At 37.6% G+C, this 25237-nt stretch overlaps 1 protein-coding gene and 1 long non-coding RNA gene across 8 annotated transcripts in view; one reads left to right on the top strand and one right to left on the bottom strand.

Annotated features, from left to right (window-relative positions):
• Nucleotides 1–16091, bottom strand: part of LOC103467138 (helicase ARIP4-like) — a 58525-nt gene extending 42434 nt beyond the window's left edge. For 3 of the 4 annotated variants that reach the window (XM_008413228.3, XM_008413231.3, XM_081608812.1), the window contains exons 1-3: nucleotides 15967–16091; nucleotides 14967–15055; nucleotides 4587–4743 (exon numbers count right to left, since the gene is read on the bottom strand). In XM_008413228.3, coding sequence (XP_008411450.2) covers nucleotides 4587–4695 — 109 coding nt within the window. In that variant the 5' untranslated portion in view covers nucleotides 4696–4743; nucleotides 14967–15055; nucleotides 15967–16091. The remainder of the gene's footprint in view (nucleotides 1–4586; nucleotides 4744–14966; nucleotides 15056–15966) is intronic. The other variant, XM_008413229.3, reaches the window with a different exon arrangement.
• A 3104-nt stretch (nucleotides 16092–19195) lies between these two features.
• LOC103467139 (uncharacterized) lies at nucleotides 19196–22367 on the top strand. 4 transcript variants are annotated; one of them, XR_534040.3, is made up of 4 exons: nucleotides 19196–19296; nucleotides 19951–20035; nucleotides 20155–20182; nucleotides 20447–22367. It is a non-coding gene; the product is annotated as an uncharacterized LOC103467139 (long non-coding RNA). The 4 variants fall into 4 exon arrangements; XR_014088148.1 differs by having other exon boundaries at nucleotides 20155–22367; XR_014088149.1 differs by having other exon boundaries at nucleotides 19951–20076; nucleotides 20155–22367.
• The last annotated feature ends 2870 nt before the right edge of the window (nucleotides 22368–25237 follow it).

The following is a 25237-nucleotide window of genomic DNA, read 5'->3' as shown; positions in this document are numbered from 1 at the left end:
GAGAACGTGAAGAGCTGGAGCGTAGAGGCAACCAGCCCTCACAGTAGTAGTAAAAACTTAGGAATATTTGCTAAAATGTTTGCGCATTTCTCTCCTGCTGATCTGTCACAAACAGTGCAGCGGACATGCGAACGTTGACGTGCAAAACTGCCATAGAAAATTAAAATTAGAAATGTACTATTTAATTTGGCATCAACACATGTATCAAAATACATGTGTTGCTTTTTATGTATCCCATTTTGTGTGGTTGCAGATTGGGAGAACTTCTGTAAGGAAGATGCTGACAGACTTTTAACTAAGGTATTTTAGAAAAGCATTGGCTTAAAGGTTGTTAGGGTGTGTTTAAGTTTGTATTTTTAAAATATTTATAACAGTATTATATATTTTTCGGATGAACTGCGAAGAATTTAATGTGTTTGTCATAAAAACCTTGAATTTGGCAGAGATGTGTAGATGTATGGTCCGGATTTAACAAGCATCATACCATCTGTGAGTGATTTCTGAAAAGACTGAAGCAGCAAGGGATGTTAAAGTCAACTTGTGAGAACCGTCAACTGACAGAAGAAAGAGCAAGTTTTCACCGCAGGTGTGATGTGGCAACGGCTGGTAGAAAAATCTCAGGAAAAACACACCAGGAGAGCCACTGTGCAGCGAGTTATTTGATGTCTGAAGACAGAACAGATCTCCGGAGGTAAGTTGTGGGTAGATTCATCGGTAGAGATCACGCTTGAAAATGGAGCGAACTCAAGACAGATGGTGAAATAATAAGATCTGTTAAGGGTTCCTAAATCTAAATCCTCATCTAGTTCACCGGATAACCTTTGCTCGCCGTTTGGTGTAGAGCGTCAGAGTCCTTTTTTTTTTTTTTTTATTAGATTGCTGAAAACTTGGGGAGAAGATGCATAAAGCAGTTAACGACGACTTGAGAAGTTAGCTTAATATCACCTGCTAATTTAAGCTGCTTTATAAGGATAACTTCCTGTTGAAGCAGCTTGCCCACTTTCAACTAAAGCTGACAAGTTTATGCATTTCGCAGATTAATAAACAACCGGGTGTCGCTAGCATTCGTGGGAGGAAACATGTTTAGTTGTTTTTCTTCAACTCGAGCGAACGTGAATGTGCTCTGCTTAGCGACGCCCACACAACACAGGCAGGGGAGCAACAGGCTAATTAACAGACTATTACTGTCCTCCTCTCTGGAGTCAACGCGTGCATGTGCAGAGACACAAGACCTCACCACAACCTGAACTGTGCAGAGGCAACACACAGTCCTCAGTGTGTTCTTTTGCAGACACATCCACCTGACCCAGTATTACAGCAGCATCAAATTGCAGTTTGCAGGGCAATTTTATTTTAGAAGTCCCATGCCAAGTCCATTTCTCAATGTCACTTTTTCTTTTCTTTTTTTTTTTTTTTTTTTACAAATGGCTTCACTTATAAGTCACGGATTCAGTGCTGCCCAGTTGTTACAAGCTTAGAATTTGCATGCATGATTTTTACTTTATGCACTGCTTGCATTTTTTGTTAGAATTTATTCCCTGTAGCGTAATGTGCTTTCTTTGCACCAACAAGTGTTACATTGAAACAAAAGTAATAAGATTTTAAAATAACAAAAACACTTTGGTAGGCGATAAACTATCTTTATTGGGTAATATATCAGCAGTGGTTCTGTCATTCCCAGGCGGTCTTCACAACAGACTTCCTAACTTGCTGTTGTTGATTCTTCTGTTTACCTCATTTAAACTATATTTTCTCTCCAATTTAAAATGTGCAAAATGTATACATTTTAAATTGGAGAATTTAAAAATTAACACATTTAAATTTGTTAAATGTGTTAACAAATTTCCAATCCGAACGAGCACACCATGGTAATTCCCCCGGTTATTTAAGGATTTAAATTGTGTTCAGTGGTTCAGAAATAATGAAAAAAATAAAGAGGAAGAGTTGGAAGAAAACCAAATAACTTAAAACTTTGACCTGTACAAATACAATTCCAGAAAAAACTCCTGACATACTGACAAAAGAATGGGAACACAAAACTAACCCTGAAAACTATGTAAGATGTCATAAAAATGTGAAATCTGTTCTGAAAATTTTCCTTATGTGAAAGATGTCATCTGGTCCATCTCAGAGTCTTTCAAATTTTTTTACATTTTCTGCACTCAAACAGCTTTTTCACATAAATATCAGGTAAGATTGTGCCTTATACTACTCCTATAAGATAATAAAGAAAAATAGGCAGTCCAAACGATGACAAAAAAAAAAAAAATAAATAAATTGTTGGATACCTTCAGACATCCTTGAAATCTTATTATTCAAGATCATTTCATATTGCATGGAACTTTGTAGGAAGTGAATGGCCCTGACCTATGGGTATTTACAGCTGTTTAGTTGTGTAATAACCATGACAACCCAAATCTCTGTGGAGAAAACATATTCATTGAACTTAAAAACTGCTGTTTTTTTGGTTGGTTTTGTTTAAAGCTCAGTGTGTTTTATAGAAATGCTGCAGAGAACAATGAAGTCATACAGAAATAATTCGTAGTGAGGTGTTTTAGCAATTTTGTGTAAGGATATAACATTTTATCCCAGTAGTTTTAACTTCTTAGGTTTGCATAAACTACACTTTCTCAATTGTAATCCTTTTTTGTTAATAATGTTTGTATGCAAATTAAACAAAGATAAAACCGAGGGACAGTAGAAGAGTTGGAAATCCCAGCAAGTTAAGTTTAGCGATAAAAAAATGGCAAAGCAATCATTGGGAGCATGAAGACAAATTTATGATGATGGGTTTAAAAGTGAATAAAAGAAGAAAACCTGGGATAAAAGATAGAAATGGGGACATTTAACCAGGAGGAAGTTACTGCCATGGAGGGGGTTGGCATCCTGGTGACCGTTGTCATAGCAACCATGGGACAGACATAGGAGACTGCGGGGGGCGGATGATGTCACCGGAGTAAAATACACTTGCAAGGCAAGGAAGATGAGCATGTAGATACTCCCCTCTCGACACACACTGAGGAAACCCCATAAGACGTCCTCTGAACAGGCTTGTTAGTTGAAGGGAGCAAAATACAAACAAGCCTAAACAGGAAGTTATACGGAAATACGGCATTTTAGATCAAACTGTTGGATGTCAGTCTTTTTAAAATAGTCGAATTCTGCTGTTGTTGTCTTCTGGAAGGTGAACCTTTCCCAGTTTCAAGTCTTTTTCAGCAAATAACTGGTTTTCTTCTGCATTTTGCTCCTTCCGTATTTCCATCAAATCTGACCTCTCTCTTCTTTCTGTGGATGAACCTCCAAACAGTATATTGCTGCCACCACAATGTTTCCCAGCGAAGACAGTTCTTTTAGCTGAAATCACATTCCTTTGCTGGTTATATTCAGAAATTGGTAGACATAAACTAGAAAATGTATATGTTACACATTTCTGCTCTTGGACTGGAACAATTATGCAAAGTGTGATAGAAATGCTTTGTAAGCCCAAACATCAAGTTGGAAAAACTTGATTATTAATGCTCCCTTATAATCACGATCACGTCTCTCCTTCTCATAAAGTAAGACAGTTTCAGGGTCAGTGGAATTCTGCAGCGTCCACCAAAGCAACTTGACATGTTGCAGAGTACTGCTGTAAGATGTAATTAGGACAACATGTACGGCCTCTGTGTGTGAGCGTGCATGCTGCTCGGTTTGCATGTGAGAGAGAGAGAGGACAGTGAGAAACAGGAGGTTTGCTAGGAGTACTTGAGATGTTCACGGGTCTGTTCAGCCCGGGTGGAAAAATACAAGTAAACTGTAAATTAAAAAAGGTTATCTAATAGTGACTCATAGTGATCAGAAGCCCAAAGGTCTCCACAGTCTGCAAACAAGAGCTATTAAACCTCCTAAATCATTAATGCCATGAAGACTTAGGGTGCATTCACACCAGCCCTGTTAAATCAAACTCTAGTCTACCTAGACAGTCAGGTTCGTTTGGGAGGTGTGACTGACCAACTGAACTCTGATGGAGACCAAAAAAGCAAACTCTGGTCCACCTGAAAACGTAGCTCTCAGTTAATTTATTCGTCCCTTTTACTTAGTTGTGAGTACACTTACGGACAGTGGACACATAAGATGAGATGGTAACACTTTATTTGAAGGGGTGTGCATAAGACTGACATGACACTGTCATAAACATGACATAACACCTGTCATGAACATGAAGAAGTCTTTATGAATGTTTATAACAGTTGTCATGAAGTGTCATTCGGTAAATAATGACACTGTTAATGCAAAGTTGCTCTAAAAGTTGCACTGAAAGCCCATTAAAAATGCCAACTTTGCATTAAATTATCAATTTACAAAATCATGCAAAGTTGGCACTTTAAATGGACTTTCAATGCAACTTTTAGAGCAACTTTGCATTAACAGTGTCATTATTTACCGAATGACACTTCATGACAACTGTCATAAACATTCATAAAGACTTCTTCATGTTCATGACAGGTGTTATGTCATGTTTATGACAGTGTCATGTCAGTCTTATGCACACCCCTTCAAATAAAGTGTTACCGATGAGCTCAGATTAATGTATCATATTAACTCACCATGAAACCCTTCTTCATCACTTCCATAATCTCTACTGTCATCACTGGTGAAGCAGATCTCTCTTTCGCTCTTCCTCTCGTTCAGCTGTTCCTCTTCATCGTCAGACATCCTAGCCCCACGGCGGCTGCTCTCTCAGCATGGCCACGCTGCATGCGCCTGAAACACAGAAGAATGGCTGCAGTCAGACATGCTACTGTTAGCCCAACTTAAAACAGTGTTACCTGAATAAAAGCAATGGGTGACACACATTTTAAATGCTACATTTATGTTTTATTGCCTATAAATTAGAAAACACAGTTAAGAGTTGGTCTGTGTAGCTATACTTCATTTTTCTCTTGTTCGGTTTTTCACATCCAATCACAATTCAGTTGCTAATTATTTTGTTTAGCCTACAATTACTCAATTCAACCACTTGAGAATTGGTTAAGTTGTACTGTTTCTTTTTTTTATTCTTCAACGTATCGACAATTCATCTGATATTTCGGAGTATACAGAGAAATATACTCTATCGACCGTAGACCGGAGAAGCTTAAAACTTGTAGGAACGGTTAATTGTTAGTGATTTTGCTAATGCTAACTGTTAAAACTGGTACACCAAGATACTGGTAAATGGTCCATTTCTAGTCCAGAGACTTTTGCTCTTTGCTCTGCTTTTTCCAAAATTCAATTGTTAATAAGCTTCCAGATTATAAGAAATCTAGCTCAATGTTGTGCTTATATGTAGAAAAAGAACACATTTAGAACTGATTAGATGATCAAAAAGTTACAGTAAAATGAAAATAAACCAAGTTTTATAGGAAGATGTACCAAAGTTTAAAGGTTATAATGGCAACAGGCTTTCGACATATGGACAGGCATTTCATTTGGAGTGCAGTCATGACCGGCTGAACTCATGTAATCATGCATGTGGCATGAAGCCTGTCGGACCAGTCCAAGGTTAAAAACCCAGCTGCCATATCTCTCTCTGTTTATCCTCAGATTTTCTCGGGCAAAGTGCAGATTGAAACTCATGATCCATATGTCTGAAGCTTTTTAACAAGTGAGATGGTTTATGTGAGGTAGCAAATTTACATAAATCAAACTATGAGGACTGAACTCATCAACTCCAACACATCATTTCAGAACCCTAAAGAAAAGTGTATGGATCTGTATTTGTAAGGCTTGTTCTTTAACTTATTCTCCAGCTGCACACCACATTTCCTGAATACACAAAGAGAAAAACCGAGTTGGAGAAACATTTTAAAGATCACTTCAGAAGGAGGAGGGAAAAAAGGTCAAGATGACCCACTGATTGAAGGCGCTGTTGGAGAGCAGACAGAAAAAGCAAAACATGCCAGGAAGAAACATAAAGAGCGAGGCAGAGAGCTTTCAAGAGTTTAAGGATCCTTTGAAAGCTTCACCTTTCTGTAAAAGAAAATCTCACTTGCCTCACTCATTGGATTTTCTCTGACCTACTGCTAACAATAAAATGAGGGCAACACATATTAAAGTAGCTTTTACCAAGGTGTGGGCCTTGGTAAAAGCTAAGTTTTGCTTCTTCATGTGAAGAAGAACTCAAACTGAAGAAATAAAGGAAAACATGCAGGAAAAAAATTAGTTTATGACCATATGCCATTTCGCCCAAACCTTGTGTTAACGCCAATAAGAGTTATTTGTCAGGGATGCATGATATTTCCACATATCAGTCTATTTTTTTAACATATCGGTTTGAAAAGTAAAACTGAGCCGATATTAACAACCAATGTTTGTTTCCATCTAGCTGCCATTTGTGTTTCAGGGGGGGCAGAAGGATGGCCGTGTGGTGTTTGTACAGTCATGTGACAGTGATGAAACACAAGAGTGTGGACATGCTAAACTGAAGCAGTGTACACGGTGTGGTCATTTTTTCACAGTCTCAAAAGTGTAGTGAAACAAATACAGCATGATATCTATTATCGGGCATAACTCAATATACATATCGAATATTGACATCGGCCAAAATTTTCATAGCAGTTTCTCTGAATGCTCAATGTTCAGCACAACTGATAGCCTTCATTAGAATCTGTTCTTGGCACGATGCGTCCTTGTGATTGTGGGACATTCCATCAGGCAGTGTTTTGTGTGCAAAACTTAACAAACAGAAATAAAACAAAAGAACAAATGACACCAAACAAGTTGTGGTCACATTATGTCTGGCAAGTTGAGGAATCTGTGTGTTGCTGAGATGAGGGAGCATTGTGAAGCGCATGCTGCGTGTTTGTGTGTGGGGTGCAGTGGCGGTCAGAGGGCTGCGGTAGGTGGGACGGGGAAGAGATAAGCACAGCGAGCAGAGACATAGAAACCAGATCCTGTCTGAATGCTGAGGAGGATCTAACCGAAGTGGAAGAGTTTATTCGCCATTCGGATAGAATTACAAAGTAGCAAAGTATTTTTGAATAAATAGAATTTATTAGAAATTTTACATCAAATTATTCAGATGAACGAATTAAAGATTCAGCTGTCTTCTAGACAAAATGATGAGGTTGAAGTCTACTGCCACAATAATAATTCAAATGCTGCATTTCTATTTTAACTGACTGACACAGTTGAATTAATGGCACAGCTTAATGTAACAGTGAGAGTTACAGCACACAATACAAGAATGCTGTGAGATGCTTCGTCACTTTTTTCATCATTTCAATTGTATGATTTTGATTTATGTGCTGACAGACTAACAGGGTTGAAGCCTTTTTAAAACGTTTTCCTTAACGCACAGTGTTATTTACCGATCTGAATAGATTAGACATTGTCAACCCAACAGAGCAATTCAAAAACTCTTTCATATCTCCACAAAAGCTGCTGCAAAAGTCAGCTGTAGAAAACTCAATCAGATATGAAAAAAACCAAGACTAGAAAAAACACACTTTTACAGTAAGCTGTCTCTAAACTTCTGATTTGCCAAAGTAGGTCACAGCAAACTTTAGCAGACATACAGTAGAGCTTGTTAGCAGCCAGAAACCGCTTGACTCATTGCCACGAAGCTTTATGTAACTTCATGTGCCCAAGGAAAGACAGGAAAGCTATTCTGTTCATGACAGGCAATAAAATACCCATTCCTACTCTGAGTAGCTCTGATATCCTTAAATATGGGTTGGGAATGGGTACTGTATGAGAAATCCACGATTAAATTTGTTCCAGAGGTAAAACTTTTCAATAAAACATACAGTAATGGAGAACTGATGTATGATTTGCTTCAGCATGGTTTTGTTTAAATCATCTTCGCCTCATGCTGAAGACATGCAGCACAGTAAATTTACAGCAACTGCCTTTTAAGCATTTTCTTGTAATTGCTAATATTAATAATCTAGTTTACTACTGAAAAAACTGATGTTATATGAGTGTTTCTCTCTCCATCCTCTCCTTCAATTTCTGAGGTGAGATAGTGGGACTATATACAAAATATAAATGCTCACAAGCTGTTAAAAGAGAAAGAATATGCATCAAATGTGTGCCATTAATTAGTCAAATGTTTTGTTTAATCACCTAGATTAAGAGGTGTGCGCAGAAGGATTTTTTTTCTTTCTTACATAAACGTGCATGTTGTGATCTGCAAAGATATCCGATCAACCATGCATGGTGTTATTATTCTGGGAAGTGGGCCTTTCCAGAAAAGAGTCCAGAGACGGTGCTTAGTCCTGATTCACCTCTGGTGAAATGAATAATACAAAGCAACTTTTCAACAGCTTTGAAACTGTGACTGAAAAATCTTGGGAAACCTTGAAATTGGAAACAAGTTCCTGTGGGAGCAGTGAGGAAATTTTAATCCCACAACGGCGCCGAGGTGGTTCCACCAACCACAAAGGTGTCGCATCAAGAAAGGTCTCATTTATGTTCGAGTGAACACTTTCAGATGTACGTTTGAAAAAGTACCATGATGAAAGAAACACAATATTACCTTACATAATCTACACAAGGACACAAATGTTTTCAACATAATCTCATGTATGTCAGCCAACTTCAGATGGAACAAACAGAGCAAAAAGCTACTTTTTCTTGTAACTAGATGGAAGAAGCTAAGTAAAATAAAATTTGATGGAGAATGGGAGAATGATAAAGAGAAAAAACAGAGGAAGACAAAAACAAATGATAAAAGAAGAGGCCAGTGAAAGAACAGCTGCTTACATAAGATCCATTACACAAGATGTAGCTAATAAAGCCACTGCTGAGATCACTCAGCATAAAAAATAAATTATACAAGACTTACTCCAAGACAAAATTGTCAACACAATGTCTCACCAAATACAAAAAAACTTCTTAAAAATTACAGTTTGTATAAGAATCAAATTAAAAGACACATGCTGAGAGATTATTTCTATTTGTCCCAAACCAAAACCTAATTCAGATTTTAATCCTCAAACAGTTCTTTACAAATGTAGAGAGATCTGGGTACTTGAACCTCAAACATAACAGACAGAGGAAGGCAAACACTGCATACATGGAAATTAAATTCTCCTCTATTCAGAATTGATTTCTCTATTCAGAGCTGAACTGGAGTTAAAAAAAAAAAAACCTAAGAGACACAACTTTGAGAAAGATTTAAATGAGTGAAGTTGTGAAACTGTTTTAAAGAGAAATCAAACTTTCAGCAAAAGTCTCATTGAATGGAGAACTCTGATTCAAAGAATCTTTGAAGTCCCTTTGCATGTATTGTGTGAAAGCTCCACCTTGGAGCTGCTGCCACACAGAACAGCCCTTCGCTTGTGAAAGTAAATCTGGTGAGCCTCGCCTTGACACTCAACAATTTTCCCCGACACACCTCCATCAGACTAGCCGCAGTAGCGATTAGCAAACACCTGGTGGAACCGATCCAATGCTTCCAAGTACGGTCACAAACAGCATCACGGAGAAACATGGTTTTGATTACGTCCTGAAAGAGAGCGTCAGAAAATCTTCTTAAAGAGAAAGATACAAATTTCATGCGGCTATCACGTGAAGTCAAATTTCTTTTGTTATTTTTGATAGATATATAATTTTTTACAACAGAAAATAAAGTTACTTGACTGTGCTATAAAATAGCACACTGTATAAAATCCAGTGCAAACATTTATCTGTGAGTTATTTAGCCTCAGTATAAATCCAGCTGGGCTGTAAAGGCCTTAGTGGTTTGTTGGAGAGTATTTATCCATCATAATCTCAAACTTACCAAGACTACTTAAACTGACAGGTTGGGCAAGTAGAGAATTACTCGGAGTTGCCAAGTCACTATAGTGGTGAGTGTTGTGAGGACATGTATTAGTCGTTCACTCCAACAGAAGAAAACAAAAAAATCTCAAAGGTAAAATGTGTCCTGGTCTAATAAAAACACAATCAAACTGTCCAGCCTCCATGAAAAACACAGTATGCGTTAGAAAACTAACGGTGCTCCTGACCATAATCTCATCATCTGAACGGGTAAATCGCGTGGTGGAGGTATCAAGAAATAGGGCGCAATTTGGCAGTAGGGGAAGGGAAGGCAGTCAGAGGTAATGAGAAAATTAATGGGGCTGCATGACAAAACTTGTCAGAGTCTGCAAAAGACCGAACAGCTGCAACACAAACGTGTACCCGTGGCTTCAGTCTCAAAGAGTAACAATCGCTGTCCCTGCTTTTATACCTTTGCTCAATTTGCTAAACTTCTTAGTAGATGGCACTGTGGATCAAATCTACCTGCATTCAACAACTTAAAAAGATTAGCATCATACGCGTAACTTTAAGCTGGTTTCACAAGTCTATCAAATATTTTGCAGTAGTTTTTTCCTCTTTGTTTATATTCAGCCACACATATGTGTGGCTGAATACATAAGATAATGCCTGAAACAGTGGATGTGCTTTCAGGCTCCACCTTGCAGCATCGTACTGTTTGTCCACAAGCTGAGCTCAAACTGTTACAAGCATTAAGAGCCACATGTAAGAATAAACATACAAGAAGCCTTAAACCCTAAACTTCAAATTGAACGAACAATCATTATCCGGAATGGCCTAGTCAAAGTCAAGACGTAAACCCAAAAAATCCAACTGAGAACAGCCTCAATTCAGGGGGAACTGAATGCAAATGGCCACAAGGCAAACTGAATTAATTTTTATAGCACATTTCAGCAACAAGTAATTTAAGGTTTTATATGATGAGAGCATACAACAGCAAACAAGCTACTAAACTTTCTCAAATTTTGTATCAAAATCACAAAAAATACCATAAAATACTATAAATAAGACTGGAGTGAATCTATATCTCAGATATTATTAATCTCAAGTAACCCTAAACAGATTTTAGCCTGGATTTAAAAGGCTAAAATCATTTTTTTATTCTTTTTTTTTTTCAGAATTTTTGCAATTGTAATTGTTCTTTTTCATAAGAGCATGAAACTGAATGCTGCTTCTCCATATTTATATCTGGTTCTGGGGATGAAGAAAACCTGAGCGGTCTGGAGGGTTGAGACAACAACAAATTTACTTAACTTACTTTGGTGCTAAGCCACTCATTGATTTACAAACTATTACACTTTTTACCTTTAATATATACAAATAAAAACATGTATCGTTTTTCTTTTGCTTTTCGATTAAACAGCTTAGTGTTGGTTGGTCACATAAACCCGTTTTGAAATTCACTGGAGTTTGGGGTTACAACATGACAAATGAAAAAGAAAAAAACAGTAAAGGTGGTGAGTACTTTTGCATTTCACTGTGAAACAAAATTAAAAAAAAGAAAAAGGCTTTCTTATGCAACACTCTTTGAGCCGAACACTCTGGTGGTACCAAACTAAAATGTCTACTGACTGTCTGCTGACCCGCTCTTGGATCTGAAGCAGCCAATTTGCAAGAATAACAAAACCACTGACACTTCACTTTATGACACTGCAAATGGATATTGTATAACATTTTTTTTCTTTTTTTTTAAATGTGAACCTGGCTTACAGACTTATGTCTGCATCAAATAGCTTTGCTTGTGTAACACAATTACACAATACTGAAGCCTGGTGGTGTAAGTGAGGAGGGAGAGGGTTAACCAATCAAGCCAGGTTGCTTTCATCCAAAGCCGACAGGATAAACAAACAGGTCAGAGAGCGGCTGCATTCAGAGAGGGCAAATCTTCACATCGGTGTAAGATAAATGTTGTTTAAAGAAAAAAGGTTTCACAAATACTAATAATGAGATTTTATGTGGTTTTCTTGAACCACTATCAGTTTGGTTTCCACAGAAACTGATTTGCCAAATGTCTTATCATTGTCACTCATGCTTTATTTAGAACATCTAAAAATATAAAGTAAAATTTTGCCTTCCCAGGGACAACAAAAAAATCCTGAAAACCGTGAAATACACGATTAGGGAGAAGAGAGTTTCAAAAGATGGTACATTTGAAGTCACAACTTTAACCCTTTGCATTGTTCGATACTTTTTAAAGTCCCAATACCTTAGCTGACAATAGCCTAAAATGTTACCACAGTCAGGAATCCCCACCACATCCTCCACAGCAGAGGTCTGCAGCAAAGATTTAGGAACTCTATATGTTTCCAAGGGACACAGGTGAGCCAATCTACCTAATATTTCTGTAGCAAACTTTAAAAATATATTGTAGACTGTACAGGTTATATGATATGACTCTGTTTGTAAACCACTAATTTAGTTGAATAAGTTATAGTATGAACATTGGTTAATGTATTCCCTGAGAAATCTGTGTCAAAGTTATGTTGAATAAGGTATTTGAATTACCCATTAAATGACTCAGACCATTATTCTAATTTTATCTATGAGCCTATAAATACTCACCAAGTGCAAATGGATTAGCTTGTATTCCAGCTCGCTGACCCAGAGGTCACACACAAGCAAAAAATAAGTGACCTCGATCAGGAAACAGAGTTGACCTGAAACGGCCTGGATATTTTTAAACGTATAATCCCCGGGTCAATCCCAACCTGGCTGTGTGACATGTAAAGCCCACCTGCCTCAGCTAACGGAAAAGAAAAGAAAAACATCTACATGAACAAATGATCTCATCTGGTTCAAAAGCTAATAAAAGTTCTCAGTTATCAGTGAAAACAATGACCATTTTTGTTGCACAGTGGTTTTTTGGCCATCGTCCGGTGAATACTTGTACGTCCGTGGGGGAAGGGTTGGGACTCATCAGGAGAAGAATCGCATTCCATCGCCTAAGGTGATCGCCAATTGGATGTTGCTGGCAGCTGTCCAGCCAATCAGAAAGGGTTAAACGGGTTCACTCAGGCTGTTTATGGTTCACTAAGAATACTGCGGGGAAAAGGTCTCCCCGCCTCAGCTCTCTGTGTCGAGGCCATGTTTTGTTCCTTCATAAAAACTGAAAAACAACCCGAGACTAGTTTTAGCATGAGGCCAAACAATCTGCTTTGAAATCTGCAGAAGGGGACGGGAAGCATACAAAATATGTAACGGTAATATGTTAAAACACTCTAAGAACCATCCAATATGGAGAGCTGATTCAAAAATGTAATGCTCTGTTTTAAAGTAACATTGGAGGTTTTTCCCAAAGAACTTTGCTGAAAACTGAATGTGTTTTAAACGACTAATTAAAAGAAACTCTTTGCCGGATGGTTTCATCATCCACAACCCTATTTGGAGGAAACTACACCACAGATTTAAATAGAAGTCAAAACAACCTCTTTTGGGCAACGATATTCTTACTAAAAAGAGAGGAAAAAAAAGAAGTAAAATCCTGTCTCGCATGTAAAGCATCTCAATAGTCAAGTCTGTCATACATCAAAGTCAGATTGATCTGTTTTCGTCCCCAACAGAGCAATTCACTCTGCAACGTTTCTAAAGGTATAGTTGGAGGACATACGGACCACTTTTCCTCACTTTGCTACATTCTCCAACTGTTCTCCAATTTTGCATTATTTGCTGTTATTACAGCATTTCTCTTGATGTAATCTCTGTTTTTCTCTCACACAAAAGAAAGAATCATATTTTTTAATACATTCACATGTCATGCAGACATTTATGTAAAAGTCGTTATAAACTTTAATATCTGTGATTTATATTTACTGGCCACCAGCATATTGCTGTTACAACCTGAATTTGTTACTTTCCAGTCGTACTAAAGCGTGCTCTGACCAGCATCCACCAACTCCCTGCTAGCAGGTCAAAGTGACACTGCAGCTGAGTTGGGATTCAAAGAGCTGGCAAAGCAGATCTAATCATGTTTTTCTCTTAAAATTCCCTTTAGTGAAGGATGTCTGGGGCTACATTTTAAAATAATTTGTTTTGAAAGAGTTAGCTCTACCTTAGACAACGAGATTAGATTCTGCCTGTGAATATAGGTTTGACATTTAAATAATTGAATTAGAAATTTCAAACTTGGTCTAAAGCAGGACCTCAAATTGAATTTGCAGTCAACTAATCGTTGCCAAAAAAAAGACAGCAGATGTAACTTGCATTAGGTATAGCAGAGAGGAATAAACTAAATACGACACAGAATGCCAAATTTAAAATAATGCTTAAACTTAAGTATGATATATGGAACTGTATACATTTCTATAAAACCCACCAGATGGGTCTGTCACCAAACACGTTCTCTTAACTACCATTTTCATTAACTCTAACAAGAACACTTCTTCTCCACAAATATAATCGGTAAACACTGCAAATGTCAACATCCCAGTTAGCATATCACATCTGCATTTATCCTGATGATGTACATGAAGTTGAGTTGTACAGGCAGCCATTGTCAAAGATCAGCAGAATAAAAAGTACAAGGCAAAAAGCAAACATAACTGATTACTCAGACAGTAAGGCCGAATCTGGTTGGAAATAATTAAGAAGATTCTTGAACCAATGTCGTATTAGAAAAGCAGCGTGACCTAAAGATCAGTAAGGGACAACAGAAAACAAGAATTCAGTGATTTAAGCTTAACTCTTGAGATATGATGGTTCAACAGGAAACACAATCTGAAACTTAGAAGCAAATAACTGGTTCAGCTTTACAAAAATCCCCCCCAAAAGAGGAAAAATACCTCTAGTTTTGACAGTAAAGATATATTATTTAACACATGACGGGTCTAGATTTTGACCCAAAGGAGGTCTCAGCTCACACCGAGCCGCCGACAATCAAACTTTACGGCTTAATGAAAACAATCCTAAATCTAAATCTGCCAGGGGTACAAACAAAGCTAAACTGATGAAACTCAAGTTATATGGCTTTCAGTTAGTTAGTTAGTTTTTCACCATGGAAAAGCGGCTTAATCTATAAACATTGGAGATTAAATTCCATCTCCAATGTAATTTCATGTCTGGACACTGTTTCCATTCTATTTACAAACAATATTTAGTTTTAGTGTTCGTTTTTTTTTTTATTCATAAAATGTTATTATTTTATCGAATTATTTCAAAGGTTGGAGATAAGATCTGAAACATACCTGGAAATAATCTTGTTATTTCTTCATTTTCTCCAAAATGATCTCTTTTGAAGAAACAGCTACACAGTTTTCTTTCATATGTTAAAGTCCTGAGAATGAAAAAGAAAAATGGACGTGAAAAAAGACCAGACGTGAATTTAATAACATTTGAAACCATTTAAAGCTTTGCTATACCTTGATCCCACAAATCAGGCCTACACCTAACTGCAAAAGTACGAGACTGAATATGTGAGACACCAAGCAAGATACATCAAATTTAATGTTGAAATTTGCTGCAACAAATGTTTCTGCTGCAACTTTGTTGGCACAGAATCGCCTCTGAATACGTGGATACTTGATTCATGGACAACTTTAATTTTGGAAAAGCTCAGCTTAGTGGTGTCAGGTAATTCCACCTGACTGTGGTGTCTTCAGACCAGTAGTTTAGCAGATTGCTTCCAATACAGGGGCAGCATTGTGATACTGAGCAGCTCCATCTGTGAGCCCCCCTGATCTCTCACCTCTGGACTTCCCTGAAACTAGACCCACTCATTCCAATGCAACTGAAAAACACTGCAAGTGTATATATATATATATATATATATATATATATATATATATATATATATATATATATATATATATATATATATATATATATATATACGTCACGGTATGTTAAAATGCACTTGGTTTTCGGTTTAACCTTCCTGGACAACTCTCATCTGCGACGAGGACGTTTAACCCTGCAGATGTGTCACCGCTGGCAGCTGGTGTCACACAACAACAAAAGCCGCGCGCTTCTGCTCGTTTCATAACTCGGAAGGAGGCTTTAACGCAGCAATGCAGACCGCAGGAAGGAAGAGAAGGTGCGCAAGTGCAGAATGCCTTCCATACTTCCATTGTGTGTGGTGGGGGGGGGGCAAGCACTTCATAGCCATCCGCACTCTCACACCAACACAGAAATGTAGTTTTAAAGGGATTCAAACCAACAAATAAGCAGCCGCTCTGAGTGTCTCACCTTCCGTCCGCGCTTCTGCCGTCAATTCCTTCAAGTTTAAAGAAAAATACAAGAAGCTTAAAGCAGTAATGAGATGCAGGGAGGGCTTGGCCGCTTTCACTGATTCACCGGTTTCTGCCTGAAAAGAGGAGGGTCGCTCCTGCCGCCGTGCACGCGCCCTGCTCACAACATTACGAAAGTCCCGGAAGTGCACGAGCATCCAAACTGTTGTGGGTTTTTGTCGCGCTGCATGACAGTGACGAGGCGAAACAGATTATTTAACGGCAACTAAAACCAACAGAGATTGGTGTGTATACCCAAAACTGCAATCAAATAAGAGTGGCGTTTCTTCCAAATAATATTACTAAAGTATAATTAAAACCATGTCCACTGGAAATTTACTCTAAGAGGAATATTATTGATATCAGAGCTGTTTGATTTAGGGCAATGATGTAATCAGACGCAATTCTAAAATAATGTGCACACGACCTTTAAATAATAAAACAAAAATCAAGTAAATTAACCAGCATCTTTACAGAGCAGTGAAACTAAATGTTGAAGTCGATTTAAAAGTTGTTGTTTTTTTCAAAAAGTTATTCAACCAAATGTTACTTGTCATACCCACTTTTAACAATATATTGCAAAGTTTGGGTTTTAGATTTACTATAAACTATTGCATTTTACACTATAACCTGATCAAGTAAATTCCAGCAAATTTACTTGAAAGTAATTATTCTTATATTTAATCATCTGGCATTACTACTTTGCAACTCTATTGTGTGTAGGTTGTGATAACCGTTGAATGACACAAATGGATAAACTGCACCTTTTAGTATAACCGGATTATTTTTTGTTTATAGTTATGCTTTCTTTCTGGCCAGAAAAGGGTGAAACATAGTGTTACCATATTCCTGTCAAGTAAAAAAAAAAAAAAGTCCTTCACACATTAAAAAAAAAAAAAAAAAAAAAGGAGTGATACTTTGCTGTAGCAGCGTTCGTAGCAAGAACTCCTGCCTCTTTACCCGCTAAAGATTCAACTCAGAAGAAAACACTCAAACGTCATTCTCCCTTTCTGGGAATGCCCCAATCCTTTAGATGTAAAAAACAAAAAGAAAAACGTCTTTTGTTTTGTTTGTTGCAGATAGAAAAAATACTTTTAATTGTTGACAGTATTTAATCGCTGAAAAATCCAAGGACGGTTTACCATCTTGGGTTGTAAAACAAGTGAGCTGGTGAAATCTTCCCAGAATCCCTGGGATGGGGCATTCTGTTGCTCGTTCAAACTCTGCCCTCTATCGGCTGAATGTTGACATAGCAGCGGTTTTCACCTGAGTCATTCATCAAGACAGATAAGTCCTTTCGTTTTGCTCTTTATGTGTAAAGATTTTCATTTGTAGACAGTCTGAAGAACTTGTTACTCTGCCATGAAAGAATAAACTTATTCCTTAAAGGAAAAGGAAAAGTTTAAAAAAAAAAGTTTTTTACTGTTTGAATTATATTATAAAATTTATTCTTGCTAGGAAAGAAGACCTGGTTGATTTGGCAGCAGATGTTCTCTGGTGGCTATTTAATGGCATTATTTAAATCTGCTGTGTTTTATTTTAATTGTTGTTGTTCTTTGTTAATGGAAAAGCTCTTCCAGGAACTGGGTAGTGCCTGGAAATCAGTCCAGTTCATGGAAGCTCTTCCAGATCTGATCATTTCCCTGTAACTGAAGGGGCAATGTACAGGGCAATGGATACTTTTTTTTAAAATCACTGACCACCGGTGTGCTGAAAATGATTCAGCCCCTTCTGCAAATTAGGTTTATTGGGAAAATTGACCTAATTATTTCAGGTTTAAGATAATTATTGCCATGCATTAGGCTGTGTAATAAGAATAATTAAAATTCCTCCACATGACAACTGGAAGTGTCAAAAATAATTTAACACAAAATGCCACTTTTAGTGACTGCTATAGTTCAATGACGAGCACCATTAGCACTCCGTAGAGCATCCTCTTGCTGTTATTACCTGTTGTAAATAACCAACAATAGGACACAAGCCTCTGGCAGTGTTTCGAGGAATCTTAGCCTGAGGCCTGGATTTGAGAAACACAAGTGTAAAAACATCACTAAAAGGTCATTTTTGGTCACATTCTGTTCATTGTAAACACTAGATGGCGCCATTCACCATGTAAAACTGGTGCTACAGTTAAAACTGGAACCAAGACGTGCTCACAGTTACAAAGAATCTGGCTTGTTCAGTGCTCTGGTACTTAAGTACAATTGATCCATGATGTAGTTCCTCAAAACGCAGAAAGGTTACTTCTGCAAATCTGTGTCAGATTAATAAAATTATTTATCACTGATTTCACAGTTTTATTTTAATAAATGGAAGTTCTCTCCTACCTGCTTCTTAGAATAATATCAGACACAGCATATTGTTTTTTAGTTTGTTTAAAAAGAGTGTACAGAAAATGTAGTTTGAATGCACACAAATCTAATCATGCTATTTAAAGAAAATAATGTTTTACATCTGCCGTTACCCAAGATGTGTCAGATCATTACAAAGATTTCAACCAAATGCTAAAAGATTGTGCTGACCATGATAAACACACCATGTGAGCTAAAGAAACAACTCAGAAGATTTTATTAAAATATTAATGAATCAATATAAAACGAGTCTCACTTTCTGAATTGAGTGACTTTTACACAATATTCACATTTCTTATTCACATATATACCCATGTAACTGGGTGGTATGGACACAAAAAAAAGTCACATTAAATATTTTTTGTGTATGGAGCAATTTCAACATTTATCAGAACACAGTTCTGAGACTAATCATCCGGTTTCTGAGACAGCTTCAGCTTTCATACAAACTGAAACAACAAAGTAAAGTTGGCATTACTAATAACTAACCACATTTAAAGTGTAAAACTTTCCATGATCTAAACACAATTCGCTTTAACGTAGTCAGACAGTATGGATTTGAAACAAAAACATTTCTCATTGCATATTAAAGTCTTTACCGTGGATTTTGTCAGAATCTGTTTCATAACACAAAACTGGATTTGTTTTGTTGCTTGGCATTAGCTGCACTTCGGAATGGCTGACTGCCCTCTTAATTAAAGGTGATTTATTGAGGGTTTGACATGACAACTTGAAGAGTGACGCAGCAGGCAGTGGCGAGGTCACGCCCCGCCACGCTCTGGAAACAGGTGGGTGGAGGCAGCAACCAGGTATTTATGAAGTGGGTGGATGATGAAGTGGGTGGATGATAAGTTGTGGCCGACCCAGCCTTGCGCAGCAGGAGCTGCTTTTGTAACTAGGAGCTCAAGTTTTCCTTCCCTCTGATTACACGAGACAAGGTAGGAAAGTAGGTGTAGTGTAATTAAATGAGAATACAGACTGATTGGATTGCCACTGGATATATTTTATTTGGTGTTTCAGTTTCAGAATTTTATAATCGCACCTTCTTAAGCACAGCAATTTCCTTTGGGCTCATTAAATGCTATAAACGTGGGTTTTCCATTATAGCAGAGCATCTCGAACGCATGAAAAGGTTCAATTATGTGTGTATTGATTAAACCTGTGTGTGTGTGTGTGTGCGTGGGTGTGTGTGTGTGTGGTTACATCAGCGGGTGGAATCACGTGTTCCTTCAATTCATCACTTATCAGCTCCGCCATATGTTGCTTCACAGAGAAGCTGAGTCTTTTTGAGACGTCTAATAACGAATCCGACACAAGCAGTAAACTGATAAACCTGCTATGTTTCCCATAAGAGTGCTTAGGCAATCATTTTACCCAGAAATTCATTAGGAGATGTTTTCACACTGCTTCATTTATATGTAGAAGAAATTATGTTTTCATTGTCTGTAAAACATTATGTTGTTATTCACACTACGTCCCCCATTGGCTCGCAAACAAGGACGAGCATTGAAAAGCCGCCACCGATAAATGATGTTATGGCGTGTCTGTAACTGAGTTTATGATTTTACATTTTATTTCTCTCTTTTTTTCAGGATCATCTGTTGCTCTGCCTTTTAGAGGAAAAAAGGCGAAAAGATAAAAACGAGTCTTGCCAGGATGCTTGTTGCTCTACATGCTGTAAGACGTCTGATTGATCTTTTCAAAGCTTTTTCTCAATTGTAAGGCAGCATATTTCCTTTACAGTTAAACTGAAAAAGTGGTTACAATACGTTGTTGAACCTCTATTTGTTTCCCAGGTCCTGTGCCATTTAATTAAAAGAAAAGGTAATCCAATTCTCTATAATTGATGGTGAATGTGGACTGAATTGTAGGCTTGAATCAGACGGTGTTTCAACAACACGTTACTTTAAAATGTCCCACTTATGCCACCATAGGTAAGTTGTGGTAGCTTCCTGGCACTAAAAGATATAAACTCGGACTCCAGATCAGTTTCAAACCAAATTCAATAACCAAGTTAATAATAACAGAAAAAGATCTTCTAATTTTAGGTTTCCTATTATTTTCTTCCCTCTCTCGGCTCTGCTGTAGGACGTGCTGGGTCGCTGCCCGAGCAGAATGCTGACAAGGAGCGAAATCTTTCCCGTCACGCACATTACAGTAATTAACTCTGCATTCAGAGGATGAAAAGGGGAGTACGGCTCTTTTGTGAGTTATGGAGAGAAGCATGAAGTTACAGAACTGATGAAACAGCTTATTACACTCACTCCTTAGCATGCAAAGGAGCAAACACTGCAGCGTTCGCTCCTGTCATCTGTGGCGCTTCCACTCGAAATAAAGGAGAACAATAAAATCCATTTTGTTTCGATGAGTAAAATTCTATTTGCGACGGCTTTCATGGTACAGAACAATGACTAAACGACTGAGAAGGAGAATAGATTCGAGAAAAGAACGAGACACAAACAACCTTCTTTCTTTCCGCCAACAAACTTTCCTTTTTACAAGTCCATTTATTTCAAACATCTCTCTTGACTAGAGAAGAATGAAATACGTTGCAGTGCATGGACTGCAAACACAGAGCTGTGATGGGAAGAAGAAAAACAACCTAAAGCTTCCAGTGTTATTCCGCTGAACACAATAAAAACTTTGTGCAAGGCACGCTGAAGAACAAGCACACCTGAATCCAGACCTGATCTCCTCCATCTTCGTTTTAAACTCTGTGTGTTTTAGGTAAAAACCACTGACTGTCCTGTGAAAGTCAGTCCTGCACTAAGAAATAGGAGCGATACAGATTTAACTGATAACTAATATTTATTTATTATTATTTTCAATCATCTTCAAAGATTATCTCACGTTTGTAGGATAAATAAAGCTACACTGAAGCCCTGTTGTGTGTGTGTGTGTGTGCGTGTGTGTGTGTGTGCGTGTGCGCGTGTGTGTTAGATGCCCTTAGGAGCACAGTCTTTAACTGTTGATCGAAGTCGTTCTGTTCTATATTTCTCAAAGTGACCGGTTTTATTTGTAATCTTTTACAGTGGCATCGATCAGTATTTCTTCAGATTTACTGACGGTGTTTTAAATTCTGTCGTTGAATTTTAAGTTGCTTTTCCTCTCGTTTTTATTAAATCTCCAGAACATTTTTCAGGTGAATGTTTGTGACTCATGAACTCGAGGGATGGACAAGCGTTCGATCCGCATAAAATTAGGCAACAAACAAAACAAACCAAAAGCTGCAGGGTTAAATACAATCCAGTTTTCATGATTTTCCTTGAAAGGTTGTAGGTCTAAAATGGACCAATCCAGACTTGTGTTACTTTAACGCAACAGGGCTTGACCCAGAATAATTTGTTAACTTTTCAGAAAAAAAGGATAGAAAAGAATAGCCTCATAACCTTTTGGTTCATGGATTCTACAATAATATTATGCTAAAATGTGTTATTTTAACCATGTCATCTTCTATACCAGCTGGTGTCAGGGTGTCTTTACTGGTCCTTAAGGAAGCCAGGACTTTGAGCTTCTTATAAATTCATCAGAAACATTCATGCCAAAACTTAAATGATTAATAAATATATCATCTTAGTCTGTCTACCTTGACTTCATGACCAGTTAACTGGTCAAAATGTGAATGTTGAACATAGTTTTGGCTAAATACCTGACAGGCAGAAGGCTAGTGTTATTCTAAATGAACAAATTCATCCTCAAAATTAGTTAAAATGTGTGTCATTTACAACAGTCCCACCAATTACACCTGATGCTGGGAAGCTTCACAGCTGCCATGGTAACAGACTCACATTTCACCTAAGTTCCCCAGAGTCTGTTTCCTCCACAGAGGACACTGAGTCTAGATTTTAGGAAAACCTTCAGGTGGCTTCCTCCACCAATCATTATCTTCAGTCCATCGTCCCATTTATCATTTCTTAAAGACATCTTTTCAGATAGTTTATCTGCTGTAGATGTAGTTTTTCTTAGGCCTAACACTTTTTCTGTCTGTCCACTTCTTGAACACACATTCCACCTCATGATTGATCAAACCCAAGGACTGGGAAAAAAAGAAGATAGCACTGAAAAAAGCTCCAGAAAGTCTGGAGATAAAAGTACAAAATAAGTTTGTTTGTAAATATTTAAAAAAAAGTTTTAATGTTGCTGGAGTCATTTTTTCCCCCCCAGGTTACAGATAATTCCCACCTAAAAAACAAAGTTGTACTTTGGCAGAATAAATGGCTTTGTGGTCTCTTAACCTATGAAATGTCAGAAGGCAGTCGTGTTGTTGATGCGTTCTGCCTTGTTGCATGCAAAGTGTGAGATGTGCTGCTAGGAGACAAACGACGCGGGTACTTCCCTCTGCCACTACATCTGGACTCGGGCAGTGCGAGTACTGATTTAGGTCCACCCTGCCCATCACTCATTCAATCATCAATTCACAGCTGACCAATAGGGTTTCCCTGCCCTGGGCTGTTGCTTGGAGCGAATTGGAGTGCTGGCACATTGCTCCCTTTAATCTCCTTAAGTATTTGCTCCCACAGTCACATCAATGAGCCAGTTTGACAAAGCCATCAGTTCTGGAGTTGCAGATTTTCCTGAGCAGCCAGGACTCTGTTGGATCGGGGAACCCTGCATTGGCTTTAGAGACTATTTGTTTTTTTTCAATGATTCATTCGCCACTCAATGACGGCAAATTTAAAAAGGCAGCTTGGACTCCTGCCACTGGAGCCTGTTGCTGGGGAAATGGGAAATGTTACCAACGGTTCCTCGGAAAAGTATTTACGCCCATTCAACTTTCTGACATATTTTCAAGTTACATCAAGAAACCCAAATGTATTCCTTCCACTTCAAAATTATGGGCTACTTTGCAGATGACATAAAGTTGAAGTTACACAATGTGAAAAGTTTTAAACTTATGAAGGCTTTTGCGAGACTCGCTGAAAGCAGAAATATAGATCGGTCATGAAGAAATCGAAATGCTGCTTTTTAATGCAGGTTTGGATTGTTTTTCAGAATTGCAGCATTTAAGAAGCTCAGTTTGGAGAACAAATCCTTCTCTATGTCTTTAAATGTTACATTTTCTCAAGGAAATCTTCAAATTACTATATATGTTTAATTTTTTCCTAATTGCAAATGGGGATGTTTTCCAATCTGAGTAAATACTGAGTTTCCAGGGGCTTGTCAAACCAAAACAAGTCATGTTTTCATGCAAAACAAAAGAAATCTAATAAAAGACAAATATGAACTCTGTTCAGGCTCCAAACTGTTATAACACAAGCAATAATTCATTCAGTTCTAATGGATTCAAAATGCTCATAATTGTGATTTATTCATTTATCTTATGGTAAATATGCTAAATTTGTTGATCTCTACAACATAGATATTTTTCTTGGAGTTGGACATTTACAGCTGGTTGTTTTATGACTCTGCCGTACAATCTTTTCAAAATCACAGATATGAGGTGGCTAGTTCTGATTTTTTTTTTGTAAGATGAAAAAACAAATTGAGGTAGAATATACACACTAAAATCAAACACATCTAAATATATTGCAGTTCATGTAGACTAATTCATTTTTAATGTTTTTGTTGTTGAGTGAGCCTATAAAGATTATACTCTCTTTTCATTGTCCCTGGTGCAAAACCTTTTGCTCAACACTCAACTTGTCAAATCACAACTTCACAGCTTATTATTGCAGCAGCATCAATACATAAGTGGGCAAAACAGGCTAAAGGGGGTAAGATTTTGGTTTCTCTTCACATTTGCAGCTGCGCTTTAGCTTCTACCTTCTATTGAAAGAAAAGCTCCACAGTATACAGGCTGTGGCTGGCAGGGTTTCATTCATCACTATAAAGTCTCGCCTCAGAGGGAAACACTTGGCAGTGCAACAGAGAGCAGACCTTCCTTCCTTACATCGACTTTGGCTGTGAGATGCCGCCTGGCTGTTATCTTAAGTAGTAGTTTTGTGGCTGAACTGGTCAAATACACCTTTCAGTACTTAGTTTTCGCAAAGCGCTCAATTTTAGGCTTTGTCTCGAATACTTACATGTATTTAAAACAAAAATTGGCATTTGCAGCTTGTTGTGTTTGTCTTACTTTTTGGAGAGTTCTGACACTGACTCTAGAAGGTATCAGATCAAATGCATAACAATGGGATGTTTTTCAGTACTTAAAAGTGTTTCTTTTTTGAATTATAAAAGAAAAGAAAGGTAAAGCAGAGGAGGTTTCACGTATTTGAAGATCCCAGCGGGTTCCTCAGAATCTGGCAGATAAAACCCAAATCACCACAAAAGTTTTTGTCTTGACTTTCAGACTGCTTTGTTCATTTTGTAGTTGTCACAAATCCATTTTACGTGGCCACCTCCCCCCCGCCCCCAGAAAACATAAATTTGTAACTTTTATTTGAAAAGCAAATGGGGGGAAAGAGGATGTTTTTTAAAAGTTTGAAGAAGTGGAAGTGGTTTTGAAGACTTATGGTTGATATCTATTGTCTAAGATAAACCAAAGGTATGACTAACAGGACAAACACTAGATGACAGAGGAAGCTGAATAAACTTCGCTACAGAGTCAGGTAATCTAAAAATCAACAGAAAGTGGTACAGGCCAAGTGATAAAAATAAAATGAATCAGTTAAGCACCCTGTACTAAGGATTTTGCAATGAATAAATGAAAGCACAAAAAATGCTGAGGGAAAGTAAATGTAGGTCAGGTGTGAAGGGAGCAGAAAGTTAAACCGATACACTCACTGTGTGCATAAATCTTAGAATAACTTCAGGTTGTACGGATTTCTTAGAATTGTTTTTTTTATTATTTATGAATACCCTCACTAATATTAGAGTAAGTTACAGAGAAGTCGCAACCTTTTTGCAGCCATCAACAAGAGTTTTCCATAATAACTACTG

This window comes from Poecilia reticulata, chromosome 7 (genome assembly GCF_904066995.2).
Source record: "Poecilia reticulata chromosome 7, P_reticulata-male-v2, whole genome shotgun sequence".
NCBI classification, from domain to species: Eukaryota; Metazoa; Chordata; class Actinopteri; order Cyprinodontiformes; family Poeciliidae; genus Poecilia; species Poecilia reticulata.
This window is presented reverse-complemented; position numbering and strand designations above follow the sequence as displayed.